This window comes from Hemicordylus capensis, chromosome 6, assembly GCF_027244095.1.
Source record: "Hemicordylus capensis ecotype Gifberg chromosome 6, rHemCap1.1.pri, whole genome shotgun sequence".
In the NCBI taxonomy this organism is placed as follows: Eukaryota; Metazoa; Chordata; class Lepidosauria; order Squamata; family Cordylidae; genus Hemicordylus; species Hemicordylus capensis.
Genome location: NC_069662.1, coordinates 128,808,510 through 128,830,127, shown reverse-complemented (window position 1 = coordinate 128,830,127; position 21,618 = coordinate 128,808,510). Strand labels below are relative to the sequence as shown.

The 21,618-nt window shown below is 42.0% G+C and overlaps 1 protein-coding gene across 2 annotated transcripts in view; it reads left to right on the top strand.

Annotated features, from left to right (window-relative positions):
- Positions 1–4,169: 4,169 nt before the first annotated feature.
- Positions 4,170–21,618, top strand: part of GLCCI1 (glucocorticoid induced 1) — a 56,320-nt gene continuing 38,871 nt past the window's right edge. The window contains exon 1 of one of the 2 annotated variants that reach the window (XM_053262194.1): positions 4,170–5,103. In XM_053262194.1, the coding sequence (XP_053118169.1) occupies positions 4,566–5,103 (538 nt within the window). In that variant the 5' untranslated portion in view covers positions 4,170–4,565. The remainder of the gene's footprint in view (positions 5,104–21,618) is intronic. The other variant, XM_053262193.1, reaches the window with a different exon arrangement.

Here is a 21,618-nt window from a genome sequence, read left to right as displayed (position 1 = left end):
GAGTGGGATAATCCAGAAAAATACTCTCTTAATTTGGCTCTAGGACAAATACAAGAATCTTCCACATGCAAGCCTACACGTGGTGAAAAAAGTGATAGCTGCTGAACGTTTGAAGATGTGTTTGCACCAGATAATCCTCCCCCCGCCTTTTCCTGAGTTAAAACCCAACTCGGAGAGGCTCGTAAAAAGAAAAGAACTAAAAAAAAACCCAGTTTTATTCAATGACTACAGACTGCTTCCGTTTTTGGCTTTCTCAGCTTTTATGTACAGTTAAAAATACTTAGTAAGTTACAAAAATAGGTTGTCTTTATGCATGCTTAAATGTTTATAGAATCTTTTGCAGCATAGATTGTATATGTTTATAGAATCTTTTGTAGTTAGGATGGACAAGGGCTAGTGTTTCTTATTCTAATTACATTACAGGTAAACAATAATAGAACAGTATCAGGAATATGCAAAAGCACACACCAAAGAAACAGAAATTCTAACACAAACTCTTACTAAACCACTTTCTCCTGGCCTAAACTTCCAAAGCCACTAGCCTTGGCTTCCTTTTTCCTTGAACTTACCAAACTCCTGTTGAGAATCCAATCTTCCTATGCTCCTGTCTTTCAAGGATCTGCTGAGTTATTCTCCTGCAGCCAACCTCCATGGCCACCTCCAGTCTAGCTTTTTCCTAACAAAGAACTCCTTTCTTCCTGGCAACAGTTCTCTAGGTTCCACCCACCTGGTATGCTGATTGGCTGAGCCCTGGAATTCATCAGCCTGTCAGTCACGACAGGGTTAACTTCTGGTTAACTCTTTAGGGGGAGGGGAGTCTGATCACTACAATATTAGAAACTATACTTTGGATAATGTGGGTTATAATGTTGGCCCCTCTCCAGCCAGAGATGCAGCCAGCCTTCAGAGTCACTGGTCAATGGACCTTGGATGCCTTTTCACGGGTAAATGAGATAACATTTTACCTGGCCAGTTCAGGAATGCTAGGGGGAACTTCTCTCTAGTTTGGAAGCAGTTTGACTGTGCTGTGGTGGCTGGCTGCCACATGTTGAGTCTATTTCCGGCATGTGGGATATTGTGGAGCTGAGTTTCATGTCACCTCTAGGCTTTCCACCTATGCAAGATCAGCCAGAAATTGCCATCGCAAACAAGCCAAGCCATTAGAGCACCAGTTGTAAAGAGCAAGACACTAGTAACCATGTAGGTGGCTGATTGACTACTACGGTATTAAAAGTGGGGGAGGTAACTCCTCTACCAGGTAATGTGATTGGATGCTGGGAGCAGAACACATCCAGGAGAATGGTAAATGAGCCCAGCAACTGAGTGGTTTGATGTAAACTGCCCTGAGCCATTTTTGGAAGGGGTGGTATATAAATCAAATAAATAAATAAAGGCAAAGCACTAGCTTATGATAGCTTAAATAAATGAAGGCAAAGCTCCAGCTTATGGGTGGCACTGTTTTACAGTGGTTCCGCTCCTACCTCTCTGGTAGATTCCAGATGGTGTCACTTGGAGAGAGAACTGAAGTGTGGAGTTCCACAAGGCTCCATACTGTCTCGTGTTCTTTAACATCTACATGGAATTGCTGGGAGAGATCATCAGGAGGTTTGGTGCTGGATGTTATCAATATGCTGATGACACCCAGATCTACTTCTCCATGCTGACCTCATCAGGAAATGGCATATCTTCCCTAAATGCCTGCCTGGAGGCAGTAATGGGCTAGATGAGGGATAACAAACTGAAGTTTAATCCTAATTACAGAGGTCCTGACTGCGGGGGGACAGGACTTGAGAGATGGTTTAGATCTGTGTGTTCTGGATGGGGTTACACTCCCCCTGAAAGATCAGGTATGTAGCTTTGGAGTGCTCCTGGACGCAGAGCTCTCCCTGGTTTCTCAGGTGGAGGTGGTGGCCAGGAGCGCTTTTTATCAGCTTCGGCTGATACACCAGCTACATCCTTTTCTAGAGGCGAATGACCTTAAAACAGTGGTACATATGCTGGTAACCTCCAGGCGTGACTGCTGTAATGCACTCTACATGGGGCTGCCTTTGTACGTAGTCCAGAAATTATCTTTGGTACAGAATGCGGCAGCCAGATTGGTCTCTGAGACAACACGAAGGGACCACATAACCAGTTTTGAAAGAACTGTACTGGCTTCCAATATGTTTCCAGGTGAAATACAAAGTGCTGGTTCTTACCTATAAAGACCTTAACGGCTGTTTAAGAGAGCACCTCCTTTGTCATAAACTCTGCCACCTGTTACAATACTCTGGAGAGGTCCGGTTATGGATGTTACCAGATTGTTTGGTGGCGACCCAGGACCGGGCTTTCTCTGTGGCTGCTGCAGGGCTTTGGAATATGCTCCCTACTGAAATAAGAGCATCTCCTTCTCTGTTTGTTTTCAGGAAGAACCTCAAGACTCTCCTGTTTGCGCACGCTTTTAATTAGAATTAATTTTAATAATTGTAAAACTTGTTTTAATATCTATTTTATTCTTTTTAAAAATGTATTTGAATATTTTAAATTTTGTACACCGCCTAGAGATGTACATATCAGGCGGTATAGAAATATGATAAATAAATATATAAATATTTCTCATGTATCCAATTTCCACCCTCTTCTGTGAGTGATCACAAACCATTAAGCACACCCAGCTAGACAGTGGAGTGGACAAAAGCTGAAAACTCTTTTCACCACACCCTTTTCAAACTGAAAGGCCCAGGAATAGCAAAGGGATGGAGTCACAGCAGCTCCCCATTTGCAACAGTGAGAAGTCTAGTTTGCACAAAGAGCAGAGCCCTATTCACACGTCATGTTCAAAATTTGTATGAGTGTACAGTGTACAGAGATGCAGATCTGTACATAGGTACAGTTATTCACACAGGTACAGTTATTTTGAACATCAGTACAGCACTACACTTTCTATCTGTACCATGCATTTCAGAAGCCTGTATCCAGGTTTATTTTTTAAAGGAAAGCAGGTACAGTCCTTCACACAAAAACATGTATGAGTGTACAGACTTCTGTACACTTGCACAACATAATATCTGAATAGGGCTCCGATGTGGTAGTGAAACTGTACTTGGACTCTATCGCTGGGTGAGGGAGAATATATGATTGAATGCTTCTCTGGTAAAACTTTGTGCATATAGAAATGTAGATAGCATATCCAAGAGTTGTCGCTCAGTCCCCTTCCTAATATATGTGTTTTATATTTGCAGGTGTTTCTCCCACTCATGGGCGTTTCAGGTATTTTCCCGTGGGTCGGGGTATATACATATAAATAAAAGCTACTGCTGTAAAGCACTGATATGTTAAAATTAGTTGTTCAGCCAGTATAAGTGACAAAACTTTTTTAAAAACAGTTTTTAAAACCTTATTTATTAGTTTATTAAATAGTATTAAATATTAGAATATACATTACAACAAGATGGTACAACAAGATAAAGAAACAATTGCAATATGCTAGGAAGAAAAAATATGTACAATTGGTATAGATTTTATTCTACTGGTATATTGGTCATACTTATATATTCAACCCATCATCTTCTTAACCATTTCAACCAAGATCTTACTCGGATTATATTAAACCCTATTTATCTCCACTGTATCTATAACTGGTTTCCATACCTGCTTAAATGAGTTCTTCAAGCATACATTCCCATATTATTTTGTACCAGTTACTGATATTAAGATTTTCAGCAGTTTTCCAGTTACGAGCAAAACTTTTATTTTTGATAGATACAGACAGGCATCACGTTCTAAAGTCAAGGAATTTGGCCTGTCAAAAACACCTTATTGGCTAGCCAAGGCACTGTTATTTGCTTACAGTTTTCCAATTTCCAAACAATGCAAATGCAAATCTAAGGGAAGAAAGCAAAATTAAAGGAGCTATCAGAGCAACCTCAGGTCATGTGTCCCCCAAATATTCGCTTGCTCTTTGAGCAAAGGGTCATTCGTCCTAAAGGGATAACTTCCATGCCCCCCCACCCCGCCTCCACGCTTTGTACAAAGCAGCTTAAACGACCACCCCTTCCTTCTCCCTCTTCGCCTCCTCCAGGTAAGTGGAGGCCAATGATTGGGTTGTGAGGCTGTCCCATCTCGGCCTTCGACCAATCAGACTCGTGCTAACGGAGGCCAGGTGCCCAATGGGCGCACGGGCTGACTCCCCTTGCCCGCCACGGACGGGGCGGTGGAGGCTGCAAAGTGCCAGTCCGAGGGAGGGCGGCGGAGCTGGTGGGTCGCTGCTAGGATCGCTGCTGCAGGTGCGGGAGCGGCCCCGAGGTTGGGGTCAGGCAGGAGCGCAGGCGTTGCAACCCCGTCCCAGACCCACCCCCCAGTGGTGGCTGGCGGCGTCTGGAGGATGTGAGCCGCGAGGGGCTGAGCTGCTGAAGCGGGCAGCCATGGCCACTGCCTGGCGATAACGGCAGCGCGCAACGCTCCGGAGCCTCCCGCCTCGCTCGGGTCCGCCCCGTCCCCCTTTTCCGGGGCGGGGGGGCGTGCGAGTGCCTGAGGGACACCCCCCCCCACGTTCCTCTCGCCTCCCCCACCCCACCGTCGCCGCCATGTCCAGCTCCTCCTCGCAGACTCCTCCTCACCACCAGCCCCCCCAGAGGATGCGTCGCGGCGCCGCTGGGTCCCCGACCGGCGGCAGCGCCGGAGCTTCGGTGGCCAGTAACGGGGCCGGAGGCGGCGGCGGCGGCATAGGAAGCGGAGGAGGAAGCAGCGGCGTTGGCGTCGGCGGCGCCCCCGGTGGCAGCGCTGGGACTAGCCGGCTGCTCCAACCTATCCGCGCCACCGTCCCCTACCAGCTCCTGAGGGGCAACCAGCACAGCCCGACTCGCTCGCCGGCCGCCTCCGCCTCGGTGGGGAGCAACACCGGCCCAGGGGGGCCTCGTGGCGGCAACGGTGGCAGCCCGCCCCCGCCGAGCCCTACCCCGCCGCTGATCTTGCCGGCCGGTCCTGCAGCCGCGTCAGGAGCAGGCGGCGCGGCGGAGCCGGGGAGGGTGAAGGGGAGGCAGAGGCGTTCGCCCGACAGCAGCAACGGCAGGCGGAGAAGCATCTCACCTGAGCGAAGGAGCCCCAGTTCGCCTATATATAGAGGTAAAATCGCATCCAGGGCTGCTCCTTGACCTGCCCATCCCTTCCCTCCTCTCGCCCCCCCCCCCCGCCCCACATCGCCACAGACTTTGTCAGTGTTGAGCGTCAAAACACGGTGGTTGGGGCTGGCACCCCCTCAAGCCCCGCACCTCCTTTTCAGCAAAGATAACGCTTAAGTCCCGTCGTGTAACTTCATCCTGCTGCTGCTTCTACTACTGCTACTTAAATGCATGTTTCCTCGGAAGTAGGTTCCGCTGGGCTTACTTCCAAGCAGAGGTCCACACGATTGCAACTAAGTGGATTGAGGAAGGGACAGGATTGAGCCCACACTCGTGAGCAAAACAAGTCAAGGAGCCGTTTCAGCTGGGTTGAGAAGTACGATGAATGCCTGGTCCTTCTGATGTTGATTAGTTGAACATCCTGTAATAATAATACAGGTAATCGAGATGGCTAAAAAATGGGGGGCATTTCCCCACCCTGCCATCCATGTGAATGTGTACATTAACAGCATGGAGCTATAGTGATCGTCTGGAATTTAAGAGCAGGAGTTACTTTCCATTAATCCAGAATACAACATGCAACTTGTGAATGTTGAAAGCTTTGTTTCACTTGTGTGTGGCCTGAAACAGGATTCTTCATATTAGTTTTTTTTTAAGTGGTTTTTTTTTTAACTATGTCTCAACTCTTAAACCATAGAGAATAGTTTTCTGGCCATATCACATCATGCTGTGTTCATGCCTTGTATGGAAACTGATCAATTTCAGTTACTATAAAGGCAGATTGTCTGTTTCAGATTAGTGAATTTATCCTTCACATACTTTAGTTCTCTTCAAGAGGATCCTGATATGGCTTGCCTTCAGGAGAACCAAAGTTTTGAGATAATTTATGTTCTCCCATAGGATGAACAAATTATCCAAAGTTTGAGATAATTTATGTTCAGCCCATAGGATGTTCATGCTTAAATAACAAATATAAAATTGATATTTACAGAAGTATTGTTGTAGCCCTTTTCCTGCATAACAGGAGGAAATTCAAACTAGTTAAAATAAGCATGTACCAACGCTGCTATGCAATCTAGTATCAATACATCTATTTGTGCCATTTCTTAAAACCCTTCCAGTCTCTCCATAAAGCCTAAAAGAAATCCTGTCTCCTTAAATGCAACTGTGTTGATAGAGCTAAACCTAAAAAATTGAGTCCTGAAAACTTACAATGCAAGTTTTGTGTTGTTACATTTTGTAATAGATACTATTGGGCACTAAAAACAAATCCACAAGACCAGCAAAATTAAACACAAATCTATCCTAAAAAGTTGAAAACTGAGTTCTGGTGAGCTTCCGATTAAAAATTCAACAAAAGATAATAGTTTAAGAGTGGCTGTGGCCGTTTTAGCTGTCCACTCCCCCTTCTTCCTCACTTCAGCAGTTGAATGGATCATACTAAATGTACTACTTATCTTGCTATAGCTATCTGGTATCCTGCATCTTTCAGCACTTCTGCTTCTTTAATCATGCCAAGTCTGTGTTTCATTTCAACAGCAAATTAAATACCCCTTCTTGATTTAGTATTGAAAGCAGTGAGTTTGAGACATTCTTGCCTTAATTGCAAGGATTTAGTTGAGTAGATAGGGTTATTTATGACATACTCCTCCAAAATGCTGCTTCTAGTATGATAAACATTTATGGCAGAAATTGTGTTAAATTTCTTCCTGCATCCTAAGCTATGCAACAGGCCTGTGGTCTTGATTTAGAAAACTTCTTGGAAATTCTTATGGAAATAGTCTTGGCTATCTAAATCAAGTCTAGTGTAAAGATAGGGATGTAACCCATATTCTTACTCTTGAAGAACTATAAGCTAAATCTTTTAGCATAGTACTGCATGCAATTGTAATCAAGCTAGCCAAAACAATGCTTGTTATATATATATATATATATATAGAGAGAGAGAGAGAGAGAGAGAGAGAGAGAGAGAGAGAGAGAGTGTTTGACTGTATTTCAGATAAAGGATTATGGGGGTGGGGGGTGGTCATTAGGGGGTGAGATTGTAAAGCCTCTTTAGCTTATAAATTCCCCCCCCAAAACTTCTTAAAAGAATATGAGCTCTTTTTAAAGGGATGAACTGTCAATTTTTGCCTTGCTTTCAATTACTGAGCTTTCTGAATTAGAACTGAATGACTTCATTAAACTTGTTTGAACTTGCCTTAAGCCATAGTAGCAGCATCCAGTGTTTTGTGTAGTTGTTTGTTTATTGTTAAATTTATATACCGCCTTTCATTAAAGCAGTCCCAAGGCAGTTTACAGCAAAAAATTTAAACACAAGATAGTAAAAAAGACACAATTAAAATACTAAGTGAAAAAAAATTAAACAAATCTGATTAAAAATTTAAATCAAAGCATAAAAGCAATACAGACTATAAAGAGCAGCGGAGAGCAGGGAGAGTTACGAGAGTATAGTATGTAATATATATGAATCGTGTGCCAAGAACTGTTACCTGTAGAAGGAAGCTACCATCCCACCCACCCCATCCCCACCGGTCAAGCCAGCTTCTTCAAAAAGTGGACATCCTCCAGCAAATCCTGAATGAATGAATGAAAACAAAGTGCTGGCCATACACAAACTGGTTTTACTGATAAATTCTTGTATGTGCTTGGAAAAGAATAACAAGCTGACATTCTCACTTAATTCTGGTAATTTAAAAAAGTAGAACAAAGAGAGTTGCAATATCTGCCTTGTGAACTAGTTTTCACTGAGCATGACCAATCCCACTCTTCTCATTTGATCTCTTCTCTGAGTTATTTAGCAAAATTGAAACAGCAGCCTGTATGTTAGGGTATCTGCAGATAATCCAGAGTTGCTTTGTGAGAACTATTGGGAGACAATAAATGTGGCTTCAACCACAAATTACTTGAATAATTATTAAACTTTGTGTGTGTTTTAACTGCTGCAGATGGCATGGCATATTCATAAATATATTTAAGAATGTGTTATTTAGAGTCAAACTTGCTTTCTGTTTGCATTAGTGTTTATACTGCAATGCATAGCTTTGGACTGTGCAAATGAATTGCATTATTCACTTTTTACTGGAGACATTTACTGACATGTAGAGGAACTGCTTTCCTTCAACATTGGATTTGCTTGCCACTTTTTTTCACAGCATAGACATTTAAGTGAGTTTGCTCAAAGATTCAAGTCTTCTGGTAGTAAAGGATCTACCAGAGGTTCTTAAAAGAAATCTGCAAAACTGCTCTGGGTTGGAAGCCTCTACAGGTCAGGCAGCTGCCACTGCAGACGCTGACATCACTACTGCATGAATGAAAACAGCTTCCTCTGGGCCCCCCCCTTCCCTCCCCCTCCCATCAGCCTTTCTTCCCTCTCATCTTATGGATGCTCTAAAATGTTTTGTTAAAACAAATATTAGCTCTGCTTTTGAATGCCATAGAAGCAGGCAATATTTAAACCTAAAATGTATAGAATAATGTTTTACAAAATGCTATTCTCCCTATCTACATGGACAACACATCTGTTTTTGCTTCAGCCACCTTTATGTAAAAAAACCCCCACCTCATTGCATGTTGTATGTGTTAAACGTTTATTTTTCATGTGCATTTTGAGTACTACAGGATAGCTGACATTTTTGCTGTTTTGTCCCTTCGTTTACCTATCAACATTTAACTGTTTCTTGGCTGTGTATGTCTTTGAAGGTAAAAACATGGGTGTTTATATAAAAAAACAGGATTTTTATTGATAATTTTTGATTCTGAGAAATGAATAATGCATGTTTGAATAAACCCAGTACAGGAAGTTGTATAGGGGGAATTGTGTAAGAATGTAGATGACTGAACAGGTTTTGATGACTCGAGTATTGTGGCATTAAGATGCTATTTGACCAAATAAAGTCTTTGATTCTCACTTGGGAGAAGTGCAAGCTGTCACTAAAAGTGTTGCAACTTGTTATAAAAATAGATTTAAAGATAAGTAGTAGCAAAACATCTTCATTTTTAAGTTCAAATCTAACCTTAATATAAAGATGTACTCAAGGTTAAAAAACAAACAGTAGAATGAACTACAAAAACATAATTCCTAAATATACTCTTGGAGACTTAGTACCAAGACAAATTGATAGAAAGCGGCATAGAAATTAACATTAATATGTGGAATGATTTACATATCATTTAGAAGGCTTCTGTTTGTCGGTTATAACTGATAAACATGTTTTTTTAAAAACACTCAAAATGGCTATGGATAAAGAAATTGCTATTAAAGGTTTTGGCTAAAATTTTGTAGCTTTTAAATTTACAAAGGTCTAGAGCATTTTTTGTGCTCTTACTGTCTCTCCTCTGCTTCCTGCAGTCTCTGTTGGGTTTCATTGATAAGTAATAGATTATATTATATATTTATTTAATGTTAAATTTGTATACCGCCTTTCATTAAAACAAGCCCAAGGCAATTTAAACACAAAAATAAATAAAAACAAAATGACACAATTAAAATATTAAGCTAAAATATAAAACAAATCTGACTAAAAAGATTTAAAATACAAACATAAAAACTGTACAAAATACAAAGAATCATATAAAAGCCTGGGTAAAAATCCAAGATTTAACACGCTTTCTAAAAACTGTGATGGAGACCAAGGAGCAAATAGCCACCAGGACAGCATTCCAGAGTCTGGGGGCAGCAACAGAGAAGGCCCTGTCCCACGTGCACGACAACCGAGCCTCCCTCATTGTCGTCACCTGGAGCAGAGCCCCCTCAGATGACCTCATCAAGTGGGCAACAATCCTTGGGAGCAGGCGGTCCCTCATGTATCCCAGACCCAAACCGTTAAGGGCTTTAAAGGTCAAAACCAGCACCTTGAATTGATTCCAGAAGCAAACTGGTAGCCAGTGCAGCTCTTTGAAAATAGGTGTGATGTGATCCCAACGGGCAGTTCCAGATAAAACCCTAGCTGCCACATTTTGCACTAGCTGTAGTTTCCAGATATTCTTCAATGGCAGCCCCACGTAGAGTGTGTTACAGTAATCCAGCCGTGACGTGACAAAGGCATGGGTAACAGTGGCCAGATCTGCCTTCTCGAGAAAGAGACGCAACTGGCGCACTAGCTGAAGTCGTGCAAAGGCACCCCTGGCCACCGTCTCCACCTGAGCTTCCAAAAGCAGAGCCGGGTCCAGTAATACCCCCAAGCTGCGTACTTGCTCCTTCAAGGGGAGTGCAACACCATCCAGAACTGGTAAAATCTCCTAATCCCAATTGGCTTGCCTACTGACCAACATTACCTCCGTCTTGTCTGGGTTCAGTCTTGGTTTATTAGCCCACATCCAATCCACCATGGCCTCCAGCCCTCGATTCAAGACATCCACTGCCTCCCTAGGATCAGGTGACAAGGAGCGATAGAGCTGAGTGTCATCTGCATATTGCTGACAACTCAGTCCAAATCCCTGGATGATCTCTCCCAGCGGTTTCATGTAGATGTTAAACAGCATGGGGGACAAAACTGAACCCTGTGGGACCCCGCAGGCCAATGGCCATGGAGCCGAGCAATAGTATACGAAAGCCAGAGTTCATTTTCTTTAAAAGCAGTTGACCTGTATCATAACTCATGAGTATATGATGAAATCTGTGATGCAGAGTTTTTGGGTTTCATTATCTGGTGGTGTTTCTCACTGGTTAAATGGTTGCATATATTCCTCTATAATATGAGTACTGAATGGATCAGGAGCAATTGTAAGAATGGTGGTTGAGCTGGTAGCATAAACCTCTTGTATCCCACTTGATATATGATGGTGTATATATTTAGAGACTGTAACTAGGGATGTGCACGAACCTGTTCGGAAGCCCTTTTATGGGCCTCGGTACAGGTTTGAAAAACAGGCGGTTCAACTGGTTCGAAAGTGGTGGGGGGATACCTTTAAGGACTGGGGATGGTGCTCTTACCCCCTCCCCCCCACGTTTCCTCCACTGGAGCTGCAGTTTAAAAGAGTCTGGTGGTGCAGCAGTGTACCTCTCTGCCGCCCTGTTGCCACCTCGGACCGGAAGTACCCAGCGCACCTCAGGCATATTGCTTGCACACATGCACCGGGTACTTCTGGTCCAAGGAGGCAACAGGGCGGCAGGGAGATATGCTGCTGCCCTGCTGGACCCTTTTAAACTGCAGCACCAGGGGCGGGGGAGAGCATCCTCCCCAGTCCTTCACGGTACCCCTGCCTTTGAGCCTCCCCTTGCCGGTTCCGTGCACATCCCTATGTGTAACTTGTAAAACTGCATCTGTTAGGAGATATTGAGGCTATTTTAAGCCTCAATGGGCTAGATATTTTCCTGAAAGTTTTTTCTCATTGGTTGTGGCTGTTAAGTAAACTAGTAACTTGGAATGAGATCTCAGAGGACTCTTCTAGGCTTGTTAGTAACCACTAACAAGCACATCCCCACATGTAATTGGAACACAGACTTACTAGCATTTAAGCTCCGTATGCTCATAGTAGATGAGGTACTTCAGATTCCAGTAGACATTTATGGTGTATTGATGGCTTGAGAAGAGAACAAACCAACTCTTCCACTTTACAAAGGCTTTGTTGCCTGGGCACCTATTTTTTCCTCTTGCTTCAGACAACCAGGAGAGTGGTTACTAAAAAGCCTACTTTAGTCAATGTTGCGCAGCTGAATTGTTGAAATCTGCACTGGAAACTTTCCACTGGAAATTATTTTCAAACCTTATGCAACTACTAGGACGAGATGCCACGAGCTGCCCCAAAGGGCTAATGGTATACAGTGTGATGACTACAATTTCATTATGCAATGAACAGGTAGTATAACTTGCAGAGACTACTGTGAGTTGTAGCTTAAGGCTATTTTGTAAACTGTAAGCTTTTGAGTCCCTTTTAAAAATACTATATGTGCTACACCACAGCTTGACATATGCACCAAGCTTGAATATGCCTAGACTAGTATATTCAGAGGTAAAGTTAATTAATAAAACTTTATTTGTACTAAGCAGCTCTGTTTCTGTTGCAAGTATGTTACTTGAAAAGGGGATAAAGTACCTCCCCCTCTACAGTGTCTGCCACTAAGTCTGGTAAATTTTGTCAAGGATCCATTGTTGACTCCTATGAAAATTTGTCAAGGCCTGTGTCGCACTTGCATCCGTTCTCACTTCAACAAGGAATGGTGGTGATGATTCAATTTCAGGCTCCATATGCATGAGCAGGTACTATGGTTGCTAAGAAAATATCACTAATATTTCTTCCTTTATTGGTCACACATGCTTGTAGAAGAGGAGCTCTTACTCTAGGTCTAAGCCTTGTTAGATTTTCTTTGGATTTAGGAGTAAGCCAAAAAATTTAGGAGACGGACAAATGGGCTTCAAACTCTTTAAAAGTAACATGCTTAGAACAGAAACAAGGATACCTGGGACAAATAAAGAGTTTGTTAAATAACTCTGCCTCTGAATATTCTAGTCTCGGTGCCATGGCTCCCTGTCGCCTGGGATTTGTTAAGCCCTGTCTTCATCCTGCACACAGTTGTAGGACGACCTCAGTGGTATACATAAGTCAGAATTGGATACCTTAGTTGTAGATTTACAAGAACTTGTAGCAGAGTTGTGATATAACATAGGAAGCTGCCATATACTGAGTCAGACCATAGGTCCATCTCGCTCAGTATTGTCTACACAGACTGGCAGTGGCTTTTCCAAGGTTGCAGGCAGGAATCTTTCTCAGCCCTATCTTGGAGATGCCAGGGAAGGAACTTAGAACCTAGATGCTCTTCCCAGAGTGGCTCCATCCCTTAAGGGGAATATCTTACAGCGCTCACACTTCTGGTCTCCCTTTTATATGCAACCAGGGTAGACCCTGCTTAGTGGCATCTCGTCCATGACATTTGTTGGTTTCTGTAGGCTTGTCACGAATAGCTATACATACATAAAGATAGTTGAAACTACTGTAATACTTGGTTGAATATTTCTAATAGAACTAATACTACTGATACAGATGTCAGAAAATGGTCATGCACATGAATCCAGAGGCTGCTATTCTAGATTGTTTATTTGGAATAACAGAATTTGAGGGTGATGCTCTTTAATCTGTGAACTATTTGAAAAGTGTATTGTTAAGTTTCTTAATATACTTCAAGCATTGTTTTCAAAGCACATTCAAAAGAATAGTACCACAAATCTATGAATATGTATTTTATATTCAGGAATAACTGTTGCTACATATTCTTGTAAATCCTAACAAAGGCAAGCATTTCTATTCCACTCTACCAATCTACAAATAGTGCAGTATGGCATACAGTTAAAGGGTTGGTTGCTCAGTTCCCGCCAGTGTTCCCTCTAACAGGGATTCCCAGATGCTCTGGCATCCCCAGCTGTAATAGCCTTTGCTTGGGGATTATGGGAGTTGTAGTCGACAACATCTGGGAATCCCTGTTAGAGGGAACACTGGCTCCTGTTGGTCCTCTTTGCCTTTTTAAGGCTACAAGTGAGCACACATGAGCAACTACAGTGCTGCATTAATCAGGAAGTGTGCGTGCGCACACACATTTCCATCTGGGGGACGGCGGGTGGGGGCGGGGGGAGAGGAAATGCAGTTTGCCATTCGGATATCCAAATGGAGACAAACCTCTTGCCGCCGTCAAGTGACAAAATGCAAGGCTGTTGTAGTGGGTTAAAATGGCCTAGTCACTTTGGCTAGGAGTGAAACTAGTTCAGTAAGCCCAAGAGAGCTTCTCTCTCTCTCTCTCCTTTTCCAAATAGCAGCCCCCGACTCCATTCTCTTGCCACATGAATTGTCTTTGAAATTCCTCAAAACTTCAAAAATAGTTTTTGCTGCGGAACACGGGCAGCAGTTTCTGAGCCACATTGTAGGGTCCTAGCCCTTGAATGGGCCTAAGTAGCTCTCTGGAACCTGATTTCTTTGCCTTGATAATAGCTCCTTGTGCACTTCCTTCCATATGAACACAATTGCCATAAGAGCCCGTTTTTGTGTATAGAAGTAGTCTGCCAGCAGCATGCTTGTCCAGGATACAAACTGTCCGTGAATATTATGAATTTACTCTGTTTCCTCTCTGTAATATCATTGTATAATGTGTATTCTAAATTTTGGGTACACTAGTGATATTTTCTCAATTGTGGATTCCTGCCCCGCCCCCCCCCGAAGTATTTAGCTTGAATAAGGATACTAAATTCAGTTTGTCTAAGAAAATTATCTGCTTGTGAAGATGTGTTCAGAGGCAAAATAACTCTTGCATCTGTTAAACGGCTTATGGTGTCACTGACTGGATAGATTTATGATTATTATTACATTTCTATCCTGCTCTTCCTCCAAGGAGCCCAGAGCAGTGATGTCTTGATTGTTATATAGATACCAGTGACTACTATTGGATCCTCTTGTACTGAAAAAAGTCAGCTTTGGAGAATATATACATGTTTCCTTTGCTATGAATTGTATACACTGCAAGGTTTGTTTGATTTTTTTTTTTTGGCGTTTTCTGTACTCTTTGTCAAATGATCACAGGTATACAACACTTTAAATCACAGTAACAAAATCAGTTAAAAACAAAATGTGCAATAGTTAAAAACAGCAGTCCAAAAACCAGTCCATTAACAGTAACAAAGCAAGACCTTTGTGCTTCCTGGTCAAAAGCCTGAATAAATAGAACGGTCTTCAACTACTTCCAGAATGCTGGAAGGGAGGGCAAGGTATGGATCTCCTCAGGGAGGGAGCTATAATCTGAGAATGATTGTAATGATGCCTTGTCCCATGTGCCTGATGGCAGAGCAGGGCCAACCTAGCCGATCTTGTCAGGTAGATTCCCTTGGGAGAAGATGGTCCTTCAAGTATCTGGGATGTAAATGGTTTAGGGTTTAAAAGGTAATAACCAGCATCTTGAGTTGCTCTTCCTGATTGGCAGCCAGTGCAGTTCCCTTGGGATAGGTGTAATAGCAAATGGTCCCATATAACAGCCTAGCCATTGCATTCTGCAACATCTACAGTTCCCGAATGTTTTTCAAGGGTGGCATCATGTAGAGCACATTACTGTAATCCAGTCAGGCAGTGACCAAAGCACAGGTGACAATAGTCAGACCTGCTGTCTCAAGGAAAGGCTGCAGCTTTGCACTAGCTGAAGCTGTGCAAAGGCACTTCTAGCCAAAGCCACCTCGGGTCAACCAGAAGCAAAGCCAGGCCCAAGAGACCCCCAAGTTTGTGTACCTGTTCCCTTAGGAAATGCTCCTACTGACCACCAGCACCTCATTCTTGTCTAGATTTAAGTCTCCGCTTCTTTACTCACATCCAGCCCATCACTGTGCCTAACTTACAGTTCAGTTCATTGTGTTCCTGAGATCTGTTGACAATAGTGAGAGAGAGCTGGATGTCATTTGCATATTGATAACATCACAGCCCAAATAGCGAAACACCCTTTTCCAGCAGTTTCATGTAAATGTTCAGCATAGAGGGCAAGCTTTATCCCTGCAGGACCCTGATGGACAGTGGACTGAGTAGTAATCCCCCAATGACACCTTCCATATCCTCCCTCTGAGGAGGACCAGATCTAGTCCGAAACTGATCCTTCCAGTCGGCTCAGGAGGGTTGTTGGTATTGGACACAGTTGAGAGGTCCAGGAGTATCAACTGAGATTCACCTCCCCATCCACCCCCAGTCTAATTCTGGGTGTAGGTCATCTACCAGGGCAACTAGGGTGGCTTCAGAACCAGGGTAGAAGACAGGCTGCATGGATCCAGATAATCTTGTCTCGTCTAAGACCTTCTGTGGATGAGATGTCACCATACACTCTATCAGGGTTGTGGGACTTTGTGCTGCAATATCTAGTTGCGTTGAAGTATTTCTGGTTGGGTCACTGGGTTACTTCTGAAGTAAATTTGATAGTAATAGCTCATGTTTACTGTGCTGTACATGAGTTTTTGAACGATGATGTGTACAAGTTTCTACGTCTAAATAACAAAATATTTCATTTGCTACAGTGCTTGTTTCTATTTTCAACTTATTAGAAGGAATGATAAGCATGGGGCCATCACATTTGCTATCTACCAGGCAGCAAACTGGGGCTACTTGTAGACAAGCACATGGTTTCTATATTCTTGGGGAAGCAGAGGACCCCCCTGTTATGAAGAAAAATATTGTTTGTAAATTTAAAAGAAGAAAGAAAAAATGCCAGTGGCAGAAATTAATTGGAATTGCAGGAAAAATGTTTGCTTTAGTCCTAATTAATCATGACTTGAAGGTGAAAGGGGCACAGTCCTTAGCAGCTCTAACTATCCTGAAAAAAATTGGGGTTTGGGGTATGTATGCCATATGAGTACTTGCATGTGGTGTATGGGGGAGAACTAGAGGTAGGTGTGTGCATGTGTGTAAAATGTAATAATGAACACCATTTGGCAGTTGTACTATAGCAATAGCAATAGCACTTACATTTATATACCGGTTTATAGCCGGAGCTCTCTAAGCGGTTTACAATGATTTAGCATACTGCCCCCAACATTCTGGGTACTCATTTGCCAAATAGCTATAGTGCACATGACTACTGAAGTTCAAGGCTAGTGAGAAGGAAGCTGTTATTTAGCCCCAGAGTTCAGCATTCTCATTCTGTTGTACTGTACTGCTGGGAATTTCCCAGTAATTTCTTCTCCCTTCTCCAGTTTGTCACAGCCCCAACTTGTGTGTTTCTGCTGACCAAACAAACCAACAAACGTGCTGAAGGTGCAGCTGGTTAAATTTAACTGAGTATGTTCATAACTTGTCTAAATAAATATTAGTGTCCAAAAGCCTACTAAAATTGTATCATAAATATAAATGCTATCTTTTGTTAACTGCTTAATAAATTCAAATTGTACATGTATTTCATTTTTTGTGACTTAAGCAGTGTCTGTACATCTATAGGACTTGTTTTGGGAATCCAGACTAGTATAGTTAGTTCTCCCCCCCCCGCCCCAACCGCCAATTCAGGTGATTCTAAAGTATAAGGCATTGGAATTCACAAGAAAATTATTTAAATAAAAACAGTTTGGCTTTACTGTGTATTCTAGAAGAGCAATGCTCTTGAATATGATCTGGTTGGGCTATAATCCAAGCATTCATTAGCAGTTATGGGGTTGTATAATCTTTTCTTCACTCCATAGTCTTAATATTTTCTAGTTTGTTTGTTTAAAATATTTATTCTCTCCTCTTCCAGTGCATGGCTGCTTGAGGCAGCTCACAAAATTAGTAAAACAGATAAACAGGTAATTTTGTTTGCTCTTTAAAACAATAAAATAGTCCCAGCTGCATAATCCCAGTAAACCTGACTGGAAAACTCATGCTTTTATTTAGTACTTTATGTAGAAATTGTGACTCAAGTGGATAGCCAGTTTGATAACTTCAGTTATATCTTTGAGCTTGGCACTGCAGCTAAATATAGGAATATTTATCAGTATTGCTCTTCCTCCCACCCTCACATGTACTGTAGACACAAGGTATTGAATATAAAAAGCACAGAATAGTCAGACTGGTGGCAGTGGTGCTCAGTAAATCAAAAAGAAATATGGAGTCCATTTAGAAATGTAGAATCTGAGTCCATAGAAAACCACATTTTGCAGAAACTGAATTTTGTGGGGAAACTGAAATATGCAGTATTTTCCTATCAAACTTAAACCTATGTTTCATATTAAAAGTTGTAAGGTAGCCTGTATAACTTAATTGGAACATAATTGTACAGCTTGTGGAATTTAAATTTAATTCAATTCTCACCAATAAGTGATTACAAATAATCTGTTCTGTGTAATTTTGCTGAAATCTGCTCATATGCTGCTGCAATCAAGGCTTGAAATGCCTAGCTGACCACACACCCGAACAGGCAGCAGCCATGTTGGCTCTGCTGTGACATCTCTCCTGCTCTTTTTCTTTGAGGTCTCGTAATTCTGAATATGGAGAATGAAGTTTCCTGCAGTAATCTGACCAAAACCAATTGTGATTTTGAAAAATCCAGACGTTACGAGTGTTATATAGTACCACCGTGCAAGAGCGCAACCAAAAAGTACACTGGAAAAAATATATGTGCATGTACCTAAAGAGAAGAAGTGACAGAAAGTTTGGGGTAGATGCAGTGAGAAGAGAAATGGCATTCAGTGAGAAATCCATGTTTTTTGTGTGTCAATCATTTCAGTGTTAACACAAATAAATTATAACAAGCTGCTTATTCTCCAATATTGTATATTTACTTATTTTTATTTTATTTTTTAAAAACTGCCCCTTTTTAAAAGCAGGGAGCAACTGTGCCACGGTTGGAGGGGGGAAGTGCCTGTTTCCTGCTCTTTTTTGCCTTTCATTCTAACAGCTGAGAATAATTTCTGTCAGGGCTGGTAAAATCTCTTGAAAATGAAGGGCAACCATTATTACACTTGAATGGTTTAACTCGGGTCTCTGAAGTAAATTGGGCCTGTTCCCCTGTATCAGGTAGGCCCCAGCTGTTCACCAGTGATAGTGTTGCCGCTTCTATTTGACAGCAGCCCTTCATTTTACCTAGGAACTGCTAGGCTTCAGAGTTCCTATCTGGCTTTTACAATCTCCAACCTTGTAACTCATAAGCAGAAGAGGCTACTGAATTCCTTGAAAGGGCCAGAGGGCCCATGATTTATAACAGTTGCATTACATCCAGCAGTTGGAAACAGCACCTGTTATTTGGTCTGTACTTCAGCTTCATGATAGCCAGAAATTCAACTGGGGAGGTTCCCATCTCCAAATGCTTGCCAAATGATCAAAGAAGCAGCCTTTGTTTTTAGGGGGGGGGCAGTTCTCATATATTTAGCAAGAGGAGAGCAACTGGCGCTATCTAACCCCAACACAGCACCTCCCCAGTGGCTGCTGCTGGTGTCTATCTTCTGTTTTTGTTTTCAAGATTGTGAGCCCTTGGGGACAGGAAACCAAATTTTTATATGTTAATCGCTTTGTAAATGTTGGTTGAAAAACAGTGTATAAATGTGTAGTAGTAGTTGAAGCTACACTTAATGAGTTTCTGCCTGTCAAAACTCCCAGAGATGCAAGTTTTGGGTGGTATTGAAGAGGAAGTACTTGTTCACACATTGCATAATTAATCTATAGAATTCCTTGCTATGGGATGTCTTGATGACTACCAGCTTTGGTGGCTTTAAAAGGGGCTTAGACAAATTCATGTAGGACAGGACTATCAATGGCTACTAGTCTGGTGGCTATGGGCAACCTCCATCCTCAGAGGCACGATGCCTCTCAATATCAGTTGCAGGGGAGCAACAGCAGAAGATAAGACATGCCCTCACCTCTTGCCTGTGGGCTCCCCAGAGGCATCTGGTGGGCCACTGTGTGAAACAGGATACTGGACTAGATGAACCTTGTGCCTGATCCAGCCGGGATGTACTTACGTTCTTAAAACTAATATGTGGTTCACAGCCCACACTAGAGCCACCCTTGGCCAAGGCCTATGTGATTGAGCTCATTTCCCTGTTTGCCTCTGAGAGATGAGTTAAATCATTCAAATGTAATAAGTTGTCCTTTATTTTCAAGAGACTCTCCATTCCCTGGAGGAGAGGGGCAGATTTCACCCACCCTGACAGAAAGAAAAATAAAAAATACTTTCCCCTATACTGGCATGCCACGTATAAGGGCAATATTTTGGGGAGGGGAGATGTTTTAGTTATAGAACCAGCTCTAATACTAACCATATATATGGTCTTCACCTTGCTCATCTCCACTCCTATGTAATCTTTATTGCCTGCAAACAAATGTGCTATTGTGCAGGAATCTACAAATGGTAGATTTCCTGAATTTCCTTTCATAAATCCTTTTTCAGTTATGTTAAGAAATTGTTGCAAAACAAGTCACATACAGGATTGATTGAGGTTTCTGTCCTGTCCTGAACAGAGGTTGAGCTGTGCCGATGTCATAATCACCTCAGCCAATGGGAGAGTGTGTTTGTTCTGTCAGGGAAATGTGAATCTTTAAACAGGTTTTTTTAAACAACTATTTCACATAAGATGAAAAAATATCACACTACATAATGGTGAGCTGCTTAATGGATGAATACTTATATGAGATCTAGAAGACAAGTAGATGCAGTGTTAGGGATGGAGCTGCAAGCTGCTACACCATAAGATGTGTCAGTATCTTAATGTTTGCCAGTTGGGAAAATAATTGAAAACTTAAGTCATCAGCATTGTAGTAAACAAAGGGAGGCTTTTCTTATTCGGGCTTCAAAACAGTAGGTAGATCTCAGCATTGTCCTAAGAAACTTATTTTTGAGAGAAACTCATTTCTGTAATGTAACTAAGGAACAATAATGCACGTGGATATTAATGTTGGGTAGAATAAGACTGTAGTTCTGGGCACACTGAACTGGGGAGTGAACACTATTGAAATCACTAAGATTTGCTATTGAGTAAGCATACTTAGGAGTAAGCTGTAAAGATCATAACAGTTGCAAACAAAATTACCTATCCTGAACCTTTTTAATACCTTGCTCTCTTTCAGTAAATATATCCTTTAAAATATTTCTCTAATCAGAAACGGAAAGATCCATAACTTCTGATTCTGAGCTTTCACTTAGCGCTTTGTATACTTCAGAAAATGGATCTGTGCCATTAACTTAGCATGAACTGAAAGATGCTGCTTGCTTTTCTTGTGTGTTTTGGTCCTTGACTCTCTGTGTGCATTAAAACTTGCATCCAGTTGGTTTCATTTGATGCAGCAAATGGAGGGATTGGAGGCAAATGAAGCAAGAAGAGCCAGAGGCTGTGTTCTTCAAAGGCCGTTCCACTACGATGTAGGAGCAGTATTCTTGGCAGACTCCTAGTTGCTCTATATTCTGGAATTCTTTACTTTTCCAACATACAAGTCCTACAAGTGTTGCTTGTTTTGTAATTTAGGCAAATACAGAAGCAGTGCTATGATAGGTAACTGTTAAGTCGAGAAGCTTTGCAGCATAATCGGCTGTAACAATATTTTGAAAAACATTAACTTTCACCCTTTCTGAAAGAAAATTTTGCATAAGGTTTTCTGTTTCCCCCTTAGATACTATTTTTCAGTAGAAATTTTTTTAAATGCTCAAATGTTAAACTCCCCCCCCCCAACTCTTACTTGCAAGTTAGTCAATATATTAAACATTAAAATTTAGACACAGAATCAGTATTAAAGACATATTCTCCATCTGGAAAATCCAAATGTAAGCTGATAAAGTAAGCAAATTGTTGTAGATTTTAAAGCAATTGCTTAAATGCATTGAAGGCAGGAAACCCACTACAGAGGGGGTAGTGGGGTTTTAAATGACAAAAGAAAGGTGAGGATATTGCAAAGAATTCATCTAGCTTCTCTAGATCGGTACAGAAGATGTTGGAGACACAGACATCTGAACCATTGTTCTTTGAGTACAGCTGAACTGTGTCAGGTAGAGGAGTGATTAGAAATAATTGACATTAAGGTAATATCATTAGAGGCTTTGGTAGAGTTGGCCTTGGCTGCACTTTGAGAGCTGGGCTCTCTGTTACATTCACTGTGCAGATACTGC